This window comes from Monomorium pharaonis, chromosome 10 (assembly GCF_013373865.1).
Source record: "Monomorium pharaonis isolate MP-MQ-018 chromosome 10, ASM1337386v2, whole genome shotgun sequence".
NCBI classification, from domain to species: domain Eukaryota; kingdom Metazoa; phylum Arthropoda; class Insecta; order Hymenoptera; family Formicidae; genus Monomorium; species Monomorium pharaonis.
The window spans coordinates 11903250-11922346 of NC_050476.1; the positions used below are offsets into that span (position 1 = coordinate 11903250).

At 37.6% G+C, this 19097-nt stretch overlaps 1 protein-coding gene across 1 annotated transcript in view; it reads left to right on the forward strand.

The window, feature by feature from the left end:
• Nucleotides 1-19097, forward strand: part of LOC105838776 (tectonic-1) — an 88210-nt gene that overhangs the window by 33347 nt on the left and 35766 nt on the right. Inside the window, exons 3-4 of the mRNA XM_028190492.2 lie at nt 11158-11314; nt 18719-18909. Of these exons, the coding sequence (XP_028046293.1) occupies nt 11158-11314; nt 18719-18909 (348 nt within the window). The remainder of the gene's footprint in view (nt 1-11157; nt 11315-18718; nt 18910-19097) is intronic.

Below are 19097 nucleotides of genomic sequence, written 5' to 3' on the forward strand. Positions count from 1 at the left end.
TCTTTATCTTGTCTGTTCCTCTCTTGATTAATGTATTCAATTTGTTGGAGACAATAAAAACTGTCTTAAAACCAACCCTGTTATTAAAATTGTAAAATGCCTATTGAAATTTCAGACTTAAAGTTAATAAAATAGGTTAGAGGAATTACCATACAAACACTACAATGGAATCTGTAAAGTATGAATAAAACCAAAAAGTAATTAAACAAAAATAAAATAAATAAACAAATTAAAATGATCAAAAACACGACTCACTTTTTCACTGAGTCCATTAATAAAAGGAAGAACTCTACTGTGTTTTGTCAAATTTGGAATTCTGTGTGTGATCATTATTACCATTGATTCTTAGTTGATTTAATCTAATATTAACATGTTTATTGATTAGTTTTTGGGGGAAATAATTGTTGATTAGAATTGACTTTATTAAGCGAATGTTATCATGCAGTGTGATATCTTTCATCGGATAGCAAAATGGCACAATCCACAAGACCCAAAATGATATTAATTTTATATTTTTACGGGTGGCTAGAAAAAATTAATATATTGTGCCGAAAATGTAGGTTTTCTATACCAATTTGTTATTAAAGTGTCATTATCCCTTATATTTGAGGTGTCTAAAAAATTAATGCAGCCTTGTGACTCAGATTCATGAGTGAATTGTAATTTTGAAATGGTAATTATTGAAGGCATTCAACACACATTGAACGCGGTCTTTTGGAATGATAGTAAAAATATCATCAACATATCTGTAATAAGTAGAGATGTTAAAGTCTAACACAAACAATGGGTTTTTAAATCATCTAATAGTTTATCAAAAGTTCATAAGGCTGGTCATACGTTATGTATAATCGTTTCCACCATTGGAAGTCCACTATATAAGATTGCACGGTACTTACATGACATATTAGAACTTTCCATTGTAAAATCAAAGTCACGTGAAAGATGGTTGGACTTTTGAGAGTGTCATTAAAAATACTTGTATTAAGTCTGGTGAAATCATGATATCCTTGGATATGACTTCGCTATTTACTAACACCCCTAAAGAATTGATAATCAAAGCAATAAAAAACCGGCTATCGCTACACACACTAAACTTAATTTGCCACAGTTTTTACATGCCATTGAACTTATACTTGACTCTACTAGTTTTAGATTTGATAACCAGTATTATGAACAGATTTTTGGAACACCTATGGGTTCGCCTTTATCGTCGATTTTGGCTGACATGATTTTAGATGATTTAGAAACTCATTGCTTGCATGATTTAGACTTTAACATCTCTACTTATTACAGATATGTTGATAATATTTTTATCATCATTCCAAAAGACCGCGTTCAGTGTTGAATGCCTTCAATAATTACCATTCAAGATTACAATTCACTCGTGAATCTGAATCACAGGGCTGCATTAATCTTTTAGACACCTCAAATATAAGGGATAATGACACTTTAATAACGAATTGGTATAGAAAACCTACATTTTTGTTAAAAACAGACACTCTCCTATATTACTATGTATTTTTATTTTCTAATAACGACGATAAGGTTTCTTATATTTTTGACAAAAAGACACATGTAAGTCCATACATTTTAATCATCTATTTGACCATTGATCATTTTAATCTGTTTATTTTATTTTTGTTTAATTACTTTTTGGTTTTATTCATACTTTACAAATTCCATTATAGTGTTTGTATGGTAATTCCTCTAACTTATTTTATTAACTTTAAGTCTGAAATTTCAATAGGCATTTTGCAATTTTAATAATTTTAAGTGTATTTAAATTTATTTACATTTTCAATATTGTAGTTATTAATCTGGTATTGGTATATTTGTTATGCTTATAAACCATGATTTTGTTGGCACAGATACATTGACTCTTATGTGGTCTTATGAAATCTTTTTTTACTCTGTAATGCGTGAACATCTTCTTGTGAGTAGATTGTGTCTTTAGGTTTGAATTTTTTAATTTACCACATGTCAAAAAAGGTGTCGATTTTAATGTCCATTACGTTATATTATATGTCTTCGGTTACTTGATAAGGACCTAAAGTAGAGGTCGAAACGTTGTAAATCTAACGATGAATTTTGCCAGTTAGGTTGACAACAAGACTCAATTTATTTATTGATTATTTGAGTCGTTTTTATAATAAGATTTCTTATTGTTTCCCTTTAAAATTCAAATAATGAATATGATAATAATAACGTAATAATTTCATTAAATAGCTTGTTTTTTCTTAAATCTTTTGCAATGGTTTTCTCGGGACAAGTTAGATCTTGTAATACAGATACTTCCTGAAACAAAAAAATAAACCGTTCTCTTCATCCTATCGTGTCCCTCGTTACGGGACACAGTACAGAATCGCTGCCGATGTTTCCTCGGGGTCAGGTTTCGAAGAGATAATGCCGAAAGTTGTAGAAAAGAGTTATATTTGGCTTAAACTCAGTTACACTTTTCCAATATTAATCAATAAACCCGTTATAAGTATCGTAACCCGTTACAGCAAATAATTAAGTATGATAAAATGTTACGATGAGCGACATGGATTCGTCGCTTGATTGATACACAGTAAACCACGCTCGTTCTCTTTCCGCAATGTGTTTATATACGGCATTTGAGCCATGCACTTCCTTATCCAATAATTGCTGGCTAAGTACCCAGACAACACGTTTGTCAGAATGAAAACTTTAAGAGAACTTTTTTAAAAAAACATTTAGATATCTTGGAAATGATGTCAAAATGGTAACATTTATCATAGTCTACTAAGAGAAGTCTTTGAGATATCTCATTGAAGAGTTTCATTTAAGTTTCTTGAAAATGTTATCCTTATGACAGCTAAATGATATCAGCTTAATGTCTCATAAAAGATATCACAATGCTGTCCGATTTTTGAGCCGTCCGTGCGCGTCGTAGTTGACAGAAATCAGACAACACTAAAAGGTCTTTCAGATATCTGATTGAAGAGTCTTATTTAAGTTTCTCGAAAATGTTATCCTTATGACATCAGCTAAATGATATCAGTTTGATGTCTCATAAAAGATATCACAATGCTGTCCGATTTTTGAGCCGTCCATGCGCGTCGTAGTTGACTCAGAAATTAAATAACATTATAATATCTTGAATGAGAGATCCATTTGGTATTATTTAAAAATTATCATAAAGATAAATGTTTTCAAAAATAACGGTTTGCCTGCAATTACTGCGCACAAAAAATTCACAAAATCTAAATTTATCATGTACTGAACAAAAACAGAATAATAAATGTATACTATTCAATTGATTAATATTAGTTTTGCTCTATAATATATATTAGCTAAATAGATCGCAATTTCCATCAAATTATTAAGGTTATGGAAAAAGATAAATTTAACAATGAAATTAATAAGTAAATAAATTAATGCTATTTATTTTTAATATACTTTGCAAAATTTAATTACTTTTATAAAAAATAATATAATTGCGTCAGTTTATAACATACATTAGGTATATGTAGACAATATTAACTACCCATATCGATGAGTCAAATTGGCGTAGCAGATAAAGTACAAGGTTCGTCATCCTAAGGTCCCGGGTTCAAAACCCACCAGCAGCAAGTAAGAATAAAATAAAGTAATTTAAATTTAATTAATTAATACAAATTTGTCCTAAATTTAGTAGTATGTACTGTTGATAAAAATAATTTTTAAAAAATGAAATTTTTATTTTATTTTCTTATCTTTAGTTGCAGTTTAAAAGTATCCGATTTAAGAAATCTTTTAGATATCCGATTTAAGACATTTTTTAGATATCCGATTTAAGAAATCTTTTAGATATCAGTTTCATGATATCTTTCTGTTCTCAAAAAACGGCGCATTGGTTAACATTCTGACATCATTGTTATCTTTTAGAAGTCTATTTATGTTATCATTTTCAGAAACAGGATATCTTTTAGAGATCTTTTTGACAACATATTGTTCACTGGGTACACACACACACACACACACACACACACACACACACACACACACACACACACACACACACACATGGGGGGGGGTGCAAGGAGGACCTCCGGCCCCTCTCCCTCACCCACCCCATCCAAGTCGCTAACCCATGTACATACATTGTATTGGAAATTTACAAACACATATGAACTTTACTTTGTTTGCAATGTGTGTGTGTGTGTTAGTGTGTGTGTGTGTTAGTGTGTGTGTGTGTATTAGTGTGTGTATGCAAAACATTCTCTGCATCACCTGGTTTGGGACTTTCCACGCAAAACGTGATGCTCGTAAAAATATGTACTCGTATATAGACATTTGAAATTCGCGCGCATAGCTTGTGCTAGACAGACCATGCGCTTGTGGCCAAGAAGCATACAGTCATAATTTATCTAGATGCGATCCGCTTGACTGTGCGCAAATGCAACGTGTGCAATCGAACAGTGTGTAATTTTATGTTTCCAATAGCACGGTGTGCAATTGTAACGTGTCCAATTGTACTGTGTCATTGAACCACTCTCTCCTCTTTCTATCTCTCTATCGCAGTGTGTATACTACCACTTATGTGCTAGTATGTATACTACAACTCATGCGCTCTATTCTTATATTGATCCAGAAAGTCATGTCGTATTTTTACTATGTTTTTCAAAGATGATTTATTTATATGAAGATGACAATTCTATCAATAATGTATTAGCATTGTGTTCGATGACCTTTCGCCATCTTTCAACAAGCTTCACAATTCCGCTCTGGTATAATGACTTCTCTTTAGAAGTGAAAAACTATACCAGGTGCCAATTTATAGCCTCGTCGGAATCGAATGTTTTACCATTCAAGGAGTTCTGCAAGGAGCGAAACAAATAATAGTCTAAAGGTGCAAGGTCAGGCGAGTATAGTGGGTGGGGCAACACATCCCAACCAAGCTCCAACAGCTTTTGGCGGGTAACCAAACTAGTGTGTGGTCTCGCGTTGTCGTGATGGAACACAACGCTTTTACGATTCACGAGTTCTGGACGCTTTTCAATGATTGCATTGTTCAATTTGTCCAATTGCTGACAGTACACATCTGAATTAATTGTTTGATTCCTTGGTAAGAGCTCAAAATGCACAATACCTTTAAAATCTCACTACACTGACAGCATGATCTTCTTCTGGTGAATGTTCGCTTTGAACATTGATTGAGGTGGTCCTCTGCGCTTGCCCCAAGACCGCTTACGCTTGACGTTATTGTAAACAATCCATTTCTCGTCGCCCAGTGACCATACGCTTCAGAAAAGGGTCGTTTTCTTTACATTTAAGAAGCAAATCGCAGATAGTCAAATGGTTTACCAAATGAATTTCCTTCAGCTCATGAGGAACCCAAATATTGAGCTTGCTTACGAATCCAAGCTTCTTTAAATAGACATGAACGGTTCATTGACCAATGTTTAGTGCCTCTGCAATCTCTCGTATCGTGTAACGTGGGTTAGACTCAACAATTCCTTTATTTCGTCATCGTCACCCTCATTGGCCTTTCTGAGCGAGCAGCATCGTTCACATCAAAATCACCAGAACGGAATTTCGCGAACCAGCGCTGGCACTAACGTTCTGTTGGAGTATCGTCACCATAAACTTCACGCAACTTCTCACAAGCTTCTTGCCTTTGCGGAAATAAAAAAGCAAAATATAGTGAAAACCCACGGTTTTTTTCTCTATTTTCAAATCCGTAAAATCTATAAAACTCAGTCAAATCGCACAATCTTTTGTTAATTGTATTGGTTAGAAGTGTCACCTCAAATAGTATATAAAGTAAAGTTGAAGCGAATGGCGCTTCTATTTAAAAAAATGAACTAACGACATCTGTTAGCAAAATAAGACGTGACTTTCCGGATTACCAATATTTCTATGCATGAAACTCGCCGCGGATTAATCATTATCTCGACACGCGGACGGCGCAGACTCGACCGCCAATCATGATACGTAACTCCTCATGTCAACTTCTAAAAGCCAAATATGGAAAGCAATAAATCCCCGGGCGACGACAACGTTTCTTAAAATACTTTACTTTTGATGCGAAATTTTAAATCGCGATATCTTCGCTCGTAAGTCACGTAGCGGAAAAATAAAAACACTTTCATTATATAAATCGGATCCAAGCTATCAATTAAGCCTGTTACATCCAGCCTTATAGTATTTAACTCTATTTATTTGATAGGAAGGATATTTCATTGAGAACAGGTAAGACAGGGAAGGATGTAACAGAACGTGAAATTTCCGTAGGCACACAAATTAAGAGAGGGTAAGTGCCTCGAGTTGAATACACATTTTGCGATTGAAAAGTGTGGGTCAGCGTGCCAGTAAGCTCGTTATAACCCGTTTTCGAGACGTGCGTCGATCCAAGTTTTGAGTCAACAAATTGAATCGCTTTAACTCAGGATCGGACTAAGTGCTATCTTTGTTCGGGATATTTCAGGGAGAGGTATTAATTAAGGGGTTACACCAATCTAGACGGTCGAAAAACAGACCTAATTTTGATATTTTATTTCTGCTAAACGGGTAGTAGGAATTAAATGAAATTTTGTGATTATTGACTTTTGTTTCGACAATATAAAAAAAATTTTTTATTAAACAATGGCGACGGAAAGCAAAAATATGGCCGCCGGCACATATCGAGGTTTGGAAAAACACATTTTGCGGTGACCACTGTCCCGTCTAAACGATCCATCTGAAACAAAAAAACAAAATGGTGTTTTTAAACTAACAGTAGTGGTTTGTCGGTGATGATCGCCGATTGTCGATTTTATCGTTTGTTACAAAATGGCAATGAGTTGAAGTTAAAATTTAAAAATAACAAAAAATTTTCGACTTTTTTATTTTTTTAATTTTTAATGAAGATCAATTTAAAAAAAATAGATCGTCATCGACAAAATAATGTTTCTGAGAGTATTGTGTAAAAATTTGAAAACGATCCATCGATTAGTTTTTGAGATTTCGTGGTCACCGTCTTTGAAAACCATGTTTCGAAAAAAACGTGTTTAAAGTTTCAAGTTTAGTTCTACTATTGTTAACAGCCGAATTTTGTACTTTACACTCATATGGCCTTGGAATTGCTGTAAGTCAGCAATTCCGGGGCCATATGAGATTCTTTCCACATCAATAGTAGCAGCGCTTTGTGAAGACCTCTGTTGACGGCGAGCAAACCTTCCTTCGCGCGTCGCCTTCTGCGCTCGTACTTCGGCCACATCGAGGCGCGCTCGGTCTTGATTTTTGCAATATGCAGCACAATTCTTTCATTATCATTAATAAATATGCGGCAGCACCTTCATTAAATGTGCATGCAACAATATTGGCAACAATGTGCACAACGTGTGCACCGCTGTGCTGCACTTTTGGCGCTATGCGCCAAATCAGATTGTTCAAACTTTCGTTAACGTTTTGCGTAAATCCACCGACGCATCTCTCCAGTAAATTATCACTAGAAAGTTGTTCAAATATTGGACGAATGGCTTTAATCACATCGTCGTCCAATGGTGGTTTATGTTGATATTGCTTCAATTCGAGCACTCGAACGGTCGATCCCGTTTTACTCAACTCTCTGTAATTCTGGCACTTTTGCAGATATCAACATAAAACTTTCAGGATATATTCTCGAAACTTGAAGCTTCAAGAAAATGTAATAAAAAAATAATCGATTTTTTTTACCCGCTAGGTTGGTGTAACCCCTTAAAATAAATGATGAAATTTATGTAATAAAAAAAGAAATAACAAAATATTTATTCGAAATTTTCCAAAATGTTATTATTATAAGAATATAAATAAGCGCTGAAGTCAAAATTTAACATAATTTGTTAGCTATGAGTTTACAAAGATTAAGTTGTTGACAAGAATGGTTCTAAATAAATTTCACAAGAGTTTACAAAGTTTTAAAAATACGCAAAGGATTATTATTAGAGTTTTCAAATACGCAATGGGTTATAAACATAGATTTCGGTTGAGTTTACAAAGGTTTTAAAGTTTAACAAAGGGTTATTAATGTTTAAAAATACACTAGGGTTATTAATATAAATTTTGGAAGTGTAAAACTAATAGGCAACTCTTTGCTTGTGAGTGACATTATATTTTAAGTAATTCGGGAGGGGGGAAATGAGGAAAGTGCAGATTTTCGAAAATTGAAATTTGAAACCGTGAATTGTTGCTCGGACTCTCGAACGATAGGGGCGGAATCCGCGAACCGGGACGCCTGGCCGGACTCTCGAACGATAGGCTCAGAATCCGCTAACCGGGACGCCCAATCGGATGCTCAAACGGTCGGCTCAAAATCCACGAACGGAAGTTCGGAAAAAGAAGGGGGACGAGAAATCTTAAGAGATAATTATTTATAAATAATAGGAGCGTGTCTTAAAAAATTCTTAAGGAGGAAAGTAGATGAGTAACGTAAAAATAAAAAAAAGGAATTGTGATTGTGGGATTTATTCATTACTGGTTCTCGAACAAATCTGTCAGAATCGAATAGATTTCTTGACCGGATGGAACGGCACTAAAGTTTATTCGCGCACTGATTCTACATGATTATTTCTTTTACTAACTAACTGACTCACTAATTAAATGGGTAACTAACCACTCGCCAACTGCTGGGTAACTGTTTGGTAACTAACTAACTATTTAACTGGAGTGAGGCCCGATTGCGCACATAAGCGATTGGACACAGTAGTATTTCCCGATTGGACACAGTCCCGTTTGGACACAGACCCGATTGCACACCGACCCGATTGCGCACCGACCCGTTTGCACACGGACCCGATTGCGCACCGACCCGATTGCACAAGACCTGTTTGCACACAGACTCGATTGCACACGAACCCGATTGCGCACCGACCCGTTTGCACACAAACTCGATTGCACACCGACCCGATTGCGTACCGACCCGTTTGCACACGGACCCGATTGCACACGATACGATTCCGCATCGCAGAATAAAGCAAAAACAATCTAGATTGCACAGAAAATTTAGCATAAATTTTTATAAATATTTTACGAATTTATTTAAAAAAAACATTTTTATAAAATTATATGATTATTTTTCATAAACTATTTAGAAATAATACAAAAATTATTATTAACAATATATGAAATATATTTTTAAAACGTACTGAAAAATATTTATGTAAACTCGAAATATCTTTTATATTTTTAGATTATAACAGCGTAAATATTATTAATATTTTCATAAATATTTACCATAATTTTTTATACCTGACAAACTCAGACATAAAAATACGTACAAAATATTTATTATAAGTATTTTTCTTTTTTATACATATTTTAGAGTGAGTCCTAGATGCGCACAGTAATAAACGGACACAACAGGCTGAGTGAAACGGACACAGATCAAATGCGCACAGACCAAATGCGCACAGACCAAATGCACACAGACCAAATGCGCACAGACCAAATGCGCACGGACCAAATGCGCACGGACCAAATGCGCACGGACCAAATGCACACGGACCAAATGCGCACAGTCGCAAACCCATGTAGTGCAGAAAATGCTTTGTGCGCGCGCGCACACACACACACACACACACACACGCGCGCGCGCGCGCGCGCGCGCGCGCACACACACACACACACACACACACACACACACACACACGGGAATGCAAGGCGGGCTTCGCCCCCTCCCTCCCGCACCCCCCACCCACCCCGTCGAAGTCGTTAATTCATGTACTATCTACAATGCGGAATTATATCATGTGCAATCGGGTCCGTGTGCAAACGAGTCGGTGCGTAATCGGGTCCGTTTGCAAACAGGTCGGTGCGCAATCGGGTCCATGTGCCATCGGGTCCATGTGCAATCGGGTCGGTACGCAATTGGGTCCGTGTACAAACGGATCGGTGCACAATCGGGTCCGTGTGCAATCGGGTCCGTGTCCAATCGGGACTGTGTCCGATCGGGATGGTATGCAATCGAGAAACACTACTGTGTCCAATCGCTTATGTGCGCAATCGGAACAGTTCCATCTAACTGCTTCTCTTCAAGATTTGGTATTATATATACAGAGTCTTATAGAAGGAGGATCCAGATGTAATTGGTTCATATATTCTAACTGGTAGGACTTTTTCAGGATTGTGTGGTGGGTGAATTCTAAGGTTTCTTATTGGAGAAATAGTTTTTCCTTTTTGACTAATTATACGTGGAGTCGAAAGTTTCTCTGTTTCCTCCAACATTCCTTTAATTTTATCAAAGGGATCCGACCTATCGCGTAGATAATCTTTTCTTTGGGTTTAAAAGATCTTTATTGTGCTAGACGTGCTATGGTTTGCAGATGGAGGAAACGATTATTTATTTTTTGCTAAGGTTTAGATTCTTGCTCATTTTTTATGAGAAAACGTGAAACCTTGTTTCGAACCCGAGTTTGTTTTTGTATTTTTACGTTCAAAATTTATTATTTGTTAACTCGATATTCAAAAAGACTTTATTCTTGATATTCAAAAGGAAATTATCAACTTAGTCGTTTCGTCCATCCATGTTTGTCGTCACGTTTCTAACAGACCGTATCCTAATCCTAGACACATAAAAAATTATCGGAGACCGTTGAAACGGAATTTCTTTTGTAATCTTATTTGTTTCTCTGACGAAGGGAAATCGTGGAGTCTGCCGGACGTAACAAGCCCATTAAAAAATTAATCGATTTAGCTGTTATTGAGATCCGATAATCTACGGAATCTCGCAACGGCATCTCGCGTAAAAGAGGCAGCGGTGGTGCCTCGCTGCGCGTACACTTGGCGCGAGGCACTACCATGGCTCTTGATGGGTAACAATAACTGGGTAACAAATATTTACTGACAACAATGTACATGTCGGGCACAACAACGATTCGTTCCTAGCTACCTTTCGGTAAGAGGTAAGAGGAATGTAAAAACTAGTTATGATGCCATCAGCTGGCACCGGTTAATTAGCATATTTATCGACATAATTATTAATCGCTGCAAAATAGTCGCTAAATCAAGAGAAGTCTGCATCCTTTTTACTCCGCGAGAGGGTAAGCCTAGCAACGAATAGTTGTCGAGCAGTATATGTCATGCAATTAATTAATTTATATTATAATTTATTTATATTATAAAATAAAATAGTTTATAATTCCCTTTTCTCTTCTAAATATATTACTCTGTTGGTTTCAATTATTGGTTTTTGTTTAGGTATTACATAATGAAGATATATGGAAAATAATACAAATAAAAAATTACAAATGGAAAATGGAGTATAACAAAATATCACCCAAATACAATTCGTCAAAATATTATCAATATGGAGATATATTATGGAAATTACATGACAAATCTGTCGAAACAATAGGTAAATATCTGACAAATCAAAAAGTTTATAATTCCTATACGTAAATCTATAAAAGTTTATAATTCCTATCATCTCAACATAGGGAGCATCCCAGATGCGCACAGTAATAAACGGACACAGCAGACTAAGTGAAACGGACACAGACCAAATGCGCACAGACCAAACGGACACAGTAACTAACAAACTTACCACATGGGTTGCGACTTTTCGGGCACCTCTACCGACGAGGTGGGTGCAAGAGGGGGGGGCGAAGCCCCCCCTTGCACCGCCCCCCCGCGTGTGTGTGTGTGTGTGTGTGTACAAAGCATTCTCTGCACCACATAAGTTTGCGACTGTGCGCATTTGGTCCGTGTGCATTTGGTCCGTGCGCATTTGGTCCGTGCGCATTTGGTCTGTGCACATTTGGTCTGTGTCCGTTTCACTTAGCCTGCTGTGTCCGTTTATTACTGTGCGCATCTGGGACTCACTCTCAACATATATCTCAAAGTTTATAAAAAAAGTAAACTTAATAACAAAATGACCTGTTAAAGAAAACAGAAATGCTACAGACGTAATTTTAAAATATGCAGTTGCAAAAAAATGTTCCTTACCGATGTTAATAAACCTTAGATATGTTGTCGACTTTATAATATACTTAAATCTACAATAAAAAACATAAAAAAATTAGACCTCTTTTTCGGTAGCATATTTTAATGTTTAGAGATTTAGAGGTAAAACAACCCTTTGAAAATAACGAATTTTATTTTTTGCATATATTTTTAAAAATATAAGTTATATTAAAAAATGTTTTATCAAAAGTTTCATGATATTTTATACTCTTTATAATAGTATAGTTAAATACAATGATTTGCATATCATTAGCGAATCTTTGATTGAAGACTATCACAAGGATTTAATACTGTTATTAATACGTGGGCCATTTGAAAAGTTTCCGGCTTCATCAACATAAAATAATTACATAATATAGACAAAAATTTCTTTCGCCGTCCGATAGATGGCCTTGACATATGTAAACCGTAAAAATTTTAAGTCATTCTGATCATTACTTTGTCTATGGCACTCTTCCAAAGTTGTCAGCTGACATTGTCTGTCAATAATGGAGAAAACTGAGTATCGCGCAGTGATAAAATTCCTTCATTTGAAAGGGAAAAAGACTCAGGAAATAAAAAATGAGTTAGACTTTGTATACGGTGAAACCTTCCCTTCATTTACAACGGTCAAACATTGGGTGGCCGAGTACAAACGTGGTCGTACAAGCATTTTAGACGAAGAACGTTCCGGGCGCCCGAAAACCGCTACAACTGACGAAATGGTCGATTTAGTGCATCAAACTGATGAAAGATTGTCGATTGACTGTTAAGGATATTGCTGAGGCTTGTGGGATATCTGAACGGGTGCACAAGATTTTACATCAAGATTTGGATATGAGAAAATTATCCGCGCGCTGGGTGCCGCGCTTGTTGACGATCGACCAAAAGCACGAACGGGCAGACATGTCGCGCGAGTGTCTTAGGCTGTATCAAAAAAATCCAGCGGAATTTTTTGCGGCGAATGATAACTGTCGATGAAACCTGGATCACCATACGCCTGAGATCAAACAACAGTCATTGCAGTGGATTGCAAAGGATCAACCAACTCCGAAGAAGGCAAAAGTCGTTCTCTCTGCAGGAAAAGTGATGGCGACAGATTTTTGGGATAGCCGTGGAATAATTCTTATCGATTACCTTGCAAATGGTAAAACAATCGACGGATAGTATTACGCTGCATTGCTGGATAAATTGATGGCCACAATTAAGATAAAACGTCCGTATTTGGCCAAGAAAAAAATCCTGTTTCACCAGAAACGAATGTGGCTATTTCGAACGTGGCCGTTTCGAACGTGGTTATTTCGAATGTGGTCAAATTTAAGTGTGGCCATTTCGAACGTGGCCATTTCGGACGCTCCCGCTGAGTTTCACAGAAAATTTTCTAGGAAATCATAAAAGTCAAAATTACAGAGAAAAAGTAACGAAATTGGTAGAAAACTATAAAAAACTAGGTTGCTTAATGAATCTTAAGTTACATTTCTTGGATTTTCATATCGACTATTTCCCAGAAAATCTAGGTGATTATAGTGAGAACAGGGAGAAAGATTTCATCAGGACATCAAGGAAATGGAGCATCGTTATCAAGACAAATGGGATATGAACACGATGGTTGATTTCTGCTGGACGATCAAACGAGATGTCTCTGTAAAAGGGAAAAAACGTAAGAGAAAGCCATTGCACAGAACCTCCGAGAATAAAATAGATATTATAGAAAACGGGAGTGAATTTTCTACGCTATTCATTCACAGAAGCTTAGACATGTCATACATATTAAATTTTCTCCGGATAATGTGGTTATGCAAGCTTGCACGCTCTGAATTATACATTTGTAACCCAAACTGCTTTTACAAGTTTTTTTTTGAGGTTAGGAAAAAATTAACCAATTCAGCACTTCTGACCTTGGATTCAGATTCAACGGGTCAAAATACATAAGGATAGACTGGTCTGATATGCTAGACCAACCACTTTTTTTGTGTGCCTGTGTTATTGATTGATGGAGAAAAAGAAAGTGCAAAAAGAACTTAGGGTAGGACGCGAGGAAAAGGAGGTAAGAGGAGGGCGAACACGGGGAAAGAAGGAGGACGAAGACAGAAGAAAAGGAAGATGACGACGAGGAGGAGAATGGAAGGGGGAAGCAAGAAATGAATGAGAAGGAGGAGGGAGAAGAGGTGGAGGAGAAAAGTTCAAAAAAAGGTAAGAAGACGGAAAGTAGAAGGCGACCAGAAGAGACAGAGAGAGTAGAAGAGCTGGAGGAGGAAGGAGTAAAAGCGAAAATGGAAAGAACGGAGAGAAAAAGAGGAGGTTGCTGGAGGGGGGGGGAGAAGGAAAAGAAAAAGAGAAAAATCTGAGACAGAAGAGGAACGGACAGGAAAGTAGAGGAAAGGATGAGAGAATACGGAGAAGGAGACAGAGAAGTGGAATGCGGAGAATGAATGAATTGAGAAGAGAAGATAAAAGATGAAGGAGGCAGGAGAGATGATGGAGTAGTAGTAGTGGTAGAGAGAAGTGGAAGCGGAGGAGGAGAGCAAGTGGGAGGAAGAGAGACGAGGAAAGGACAGGAGGAGGAGACCAGAGGAGAAGGAGACAGAGGAATCGCAGAGAAGAGAATGCAGAGGACGGGAGAGAAGGAAGGAAAGGAAGGTGAATGGAGAGAGGTACTGAGAAAGAGGAGTGGCAATGGTTGGAAGAAGATAGAGGAAAGGAAGAAGAGAATGGAGGAAGGAGAAGAGGGAGGAGCTGAAGGATCGCTGAAGGAAGGAGGAATGGACCTGACCAAAGGAGGAAGATGGAGGAGAGGATGAAGAGCAGGCAAGACGAGAAAGAGAGGGCTACACATAAGGAAAGGCAGAGGGTAAGGAAGAAAGAAGAGGATAGGAAGAGGAGGGAGAGGAACATAGTTTGAAGACGGGTAGAAGAGAAGGACGAGGAGGAGAGAAGATGGTTTGTAAAGGGTATAATAGAGAAAACGCTGAGGAGGAGGGTAATATTGGATAGGATGAAGAAAAGGAAGGGAGAGGGGAAAGATGGGTGCTGATAACAGAGATATCCAGAGGAGGACAGAGAGGAGATTTTGGCTGGGGGGAAGGGACATGGGAAGGGATGGCGTGAATGACAATTTGACGATGGAGGAGAGAAGGATAAGATAAAGGATTTTGGAGACAGCAAAAAGGGACAGGGCAAAGGGTGAAAGCGTGAAAGTTTCGAATAGAGGGTTATGGGTGGAGGAGAGGAGGTGGAGTTGAGATAGAGAAAGTGGGTGAGATGAAGAGAGGGGAATACGGAATAGGGAAAACGATACCAAGGGGAGAGTTAAAAGGAGGGTAGGGAGAGGGAGAGACGAGGGAAAAAGGAGGATTAGAGGAGAGGATAGTAAGGGACGTGGAGGGGAGGGTGGGATATTAGATGTGAGGCTGCACAATAGCCAGGGCGCGAGGGGGAATGAGAATCTATGTATGTACAGATGGAATATTTTTTTGTATTGTATAGAAAGTAAGTAAAGTGATTGTAAGGGGTTTTATGGGCTTTATGAAAACACCCCGTCACTTCGGAAGGGAGCACGGAATAAACGTATCTATATATCTATTTTTAAGCCCGACAAAAATGCGGCGCGTAGTTTATTTGAGATTAGAGGATTCACATGAAGATTATTCGACATCAAGATCCGCTGTTGATCGGTATTAGGCTTATATTTAAATTTTAAATTTTCCCGGTTTCTGTCTTATATCATTATTTATTTAATTGAATTGTAATAAACAAATTTCATTATTTCTGTCATGTGTGTCTGAAATTAGTTTGATAAAATTCTCAGTTTTTAAATAAATATAACCAGGATTTGGTAAGTTTATGTATTTTTTAACTAAATTAAGTAAATAGCATATAAAACTTAATTATGTTAAATGTTAAATGAACAAAAAATTAACTTATTGTTAGTTATATTAACATTAAATGAATCTATCTTAAAATAAAAATTATCTTTTTAAATTATTATTTGTACATAATTAAAATCTTTCTTATTAAAAAAAATCGTTATTAAACAAAACAGTTATTGTATGAGTTGTTAAATAAATTTTAATAGTTTTTCTTGCAAATTTGCAGTACAAAATTAATTTTTTTAAAATTAAATTTCATCACTTTACATAATATAAAGAAATGAATGACACGCTAATAAAATAAATGTCGGCGCTTCGTGCACGCGGATAGCCGCTTCTTAAAGGAGAAGGAAAGCGCGATGCATGGGTATTCGCGAGGGAGAGACGACATTAGTATCGAGTGCGAGTGAAACGGATATTGGACACCGGCGAGTCGGTATCACGTCTTCTCACTTCGATTCCCTCCTCTCCCGCTCAGATGTTCTCCAGCGGCGGTCGCGGACCCCGAAAATCTTGTGTCAGCAATTGCCCGCGCCGTGAGAGTTCTCCGATCCGCATGACGTCATGCCTCCCGCGCCTACAAGTACCCCCCGCAACCCGCTCCCTCCTCGGAGAGCTCCGTAGTCAGAACTCTCATAGTACCAACTACTTGCACTGTTTATTCACACATTGTTTGCTTAGACACCGTTTGTTTGCGCACCGCTCAGTTATGTATCGCATTCACGTGGATATAAAAAAAACGTACCATTTAATAGAACATATAAATATACGCACTATTTTTATATGTAATACATATATTATTTATATTAATTATGACATCTCCTATCTTCATGGCGCAGAATAATATGGAAATGTTATAATGATTTATGCATGTTCGAGATCTCGATCGCGACGCGATCGTCCCGACGGGAATACCGGAACTCGCTCACGAGTTGAGCGTGCGCCGTGGATAGCGCGGATATGAGTATCCGCTGAAGGAGAGGAGCGAAGTTACTCAAATTGCGATATAATTATCAACGACATCAGTCATTTATTTTCACCAAATACGGGAATGCGATCGACGTATCGTGTCGCGCAAAGACGATCGGAAATCTTCTGTTCCGTCTCTCTCTCACGCAGCCTGAATCGCGGATTGGAGATCTTGCTGAGACTCGTATCTGAGACTCTCGCGGCAGCGGAAATCTTGCTCGCGATCGAGGCGGAAATCTTGCACGCGAGGCGGTGGACGGTCGCGAGCGCTCCACAATCGTCGATGCATCCAAACAATATAATTACACTTAACGTGCCGTCACTACGGGAATTGTCGTTCGGCAACAGGAACAAAAAAGATTGATCGTTGTGTTGACGCTCTCGACGGCGCGGAACGATATCTCAAAGCAGCGGGCCGGCGTCGGAAGGAGATCGATTTGCTTCTCTGTTATCCCGACGGGATAACGCCGCGAAATTATTCGTCGCGCACTTGCACTTGTCCGAACGGCGAATGAGAGAGAACGCGAAGCGGGAAACCAATTTCCCGAGCGAGATACGCGACGATAGTAAAGGAAGCGGAGAGCCGACGGCTCTCAAATTTGAGACTATGTCAGGGTCCCGTCGTTACAATAGGGTGTTTCGACGGAGATCGACAGATTTAGACTGACGGAACATGCGAGGTACCACACCATCCCTTGCTCTCGCTCAGGATATCGCTCACCCGCCCCGTTCCAAGCGCTCGCTGGCCACGTGAGGTCCAGGGTATCGACGCATGATGGTGCGCAAACCGATCTCACGTCGCGAGCGAGAGTTGTTGAGATTGACGATTTGTTTGAATCTCAAACAATGCAAGCATAAAAAGGGTGGGGAGCGTGAGGACCTTCTCCTTGCACCACTTCTCGTTCTCTGCACAAGTTTAAAACTTTCCACACATAACAAAATCCTCATAAAAGACATACACATTTTAAATTTGCGCAATTTTTGCATGGCTTATGCCTACAATACTTACTTGTGGTCCAGGTGCATACAGATGTGTATATTAATGTCACTACATTTCGTCAGTATGACAAGATATTCTAACCTGACAAATCGTCAATTTTAACGATTAATATCTTGATTTAAAGAGCAGAACGACTATTTCTTCTTTTTAAATTTATTACCTAAAAACGTACCGGATGAGTATATTTTGAATTATATTTAAGATGAACAGATTAAAGTAAATAATTATACTTTTTATTTCTCCCCTTGCAAAATGAATGGTACATATATTTTATATCGTCGTTTCCAAATAAAAGGGCGTTAACTCAGAAGTCGGTTAGAAAAGGTGTTAAGCCGGCTTCTGAGTTAACGCTCTTTTATTCAGAAGCGACGATATGCCCTATTAAATGGTACATGTCTTTCCGTGTCCAAGCAAACGCTATGCATAACTGAGTGGTGCGCAAACGAATGGTATGCAAATGAACAGTGCACAACTTTCTGTGTCAAATGAACGATGTACAAGTGAATGGTGCGCAAGTAAACGGTGTGCAACTTTCTGTGTCCAAAAAAATAATGCGCAATTAAACAATGTTTAAGCGAATGGTGCCCAAATGTGCGGTGCACAATTAAACGGTGTCCAATTGAATGATCCGCAACATTCTATGTCCAAATAAACGGTGTGTAAATAAATAGTGCGTAACTGTACGGTGTCTAACTGTGCGGTCTAAATTAAACCGCAAAATATAAACTTTATATTTTAAAGATATTCGTCAAAAACAAAATAATCTATTATTTTCAAGGGGTAATATCAACCCCTAAACGTCGAAACACGCCGCTAAAAAAATATGAATGTAATATTTTTTATGTTCTACAACATATCTAAAGCTTATTACAATTAGTGGAGAACACTCCCGACGATTCCCTTGTAAGTGAAAGTCACTCGAAATGTTGCCCGTTTGTCAATTTGTATTTATTATTTAAAACTTTTATTGACATTTCAGAATTTCTACAATCTGGATTTACTGAGATATGTACATTTAAGAAGGTTTTAAGATATTTACAAAATTGGAAAGGTGCATGTATACAAAATGTTTTAACAAATACGAATCCGTATTTGTTTGTCGTGACATTCACTAATTTCTCAGTTATTAAATCTCTGCCATTATTTGACGATACATATATCACAAAACAGGTATGTTTTATAATTAAAAAATTTATAATGATGGTAATAATAAAAAATGTTGGGACTTCCGTTTCCGGAGCCAAGTGAGTTAGACGTGTGTAGTGTGCTGCTAGTTTTCAGTCTGAGATTAAAAGATGAAAGAAGGTTATAGAAAAAGTGGAATAGTTGGATATGGCTGACAGGGAGTGAAGTGTGGG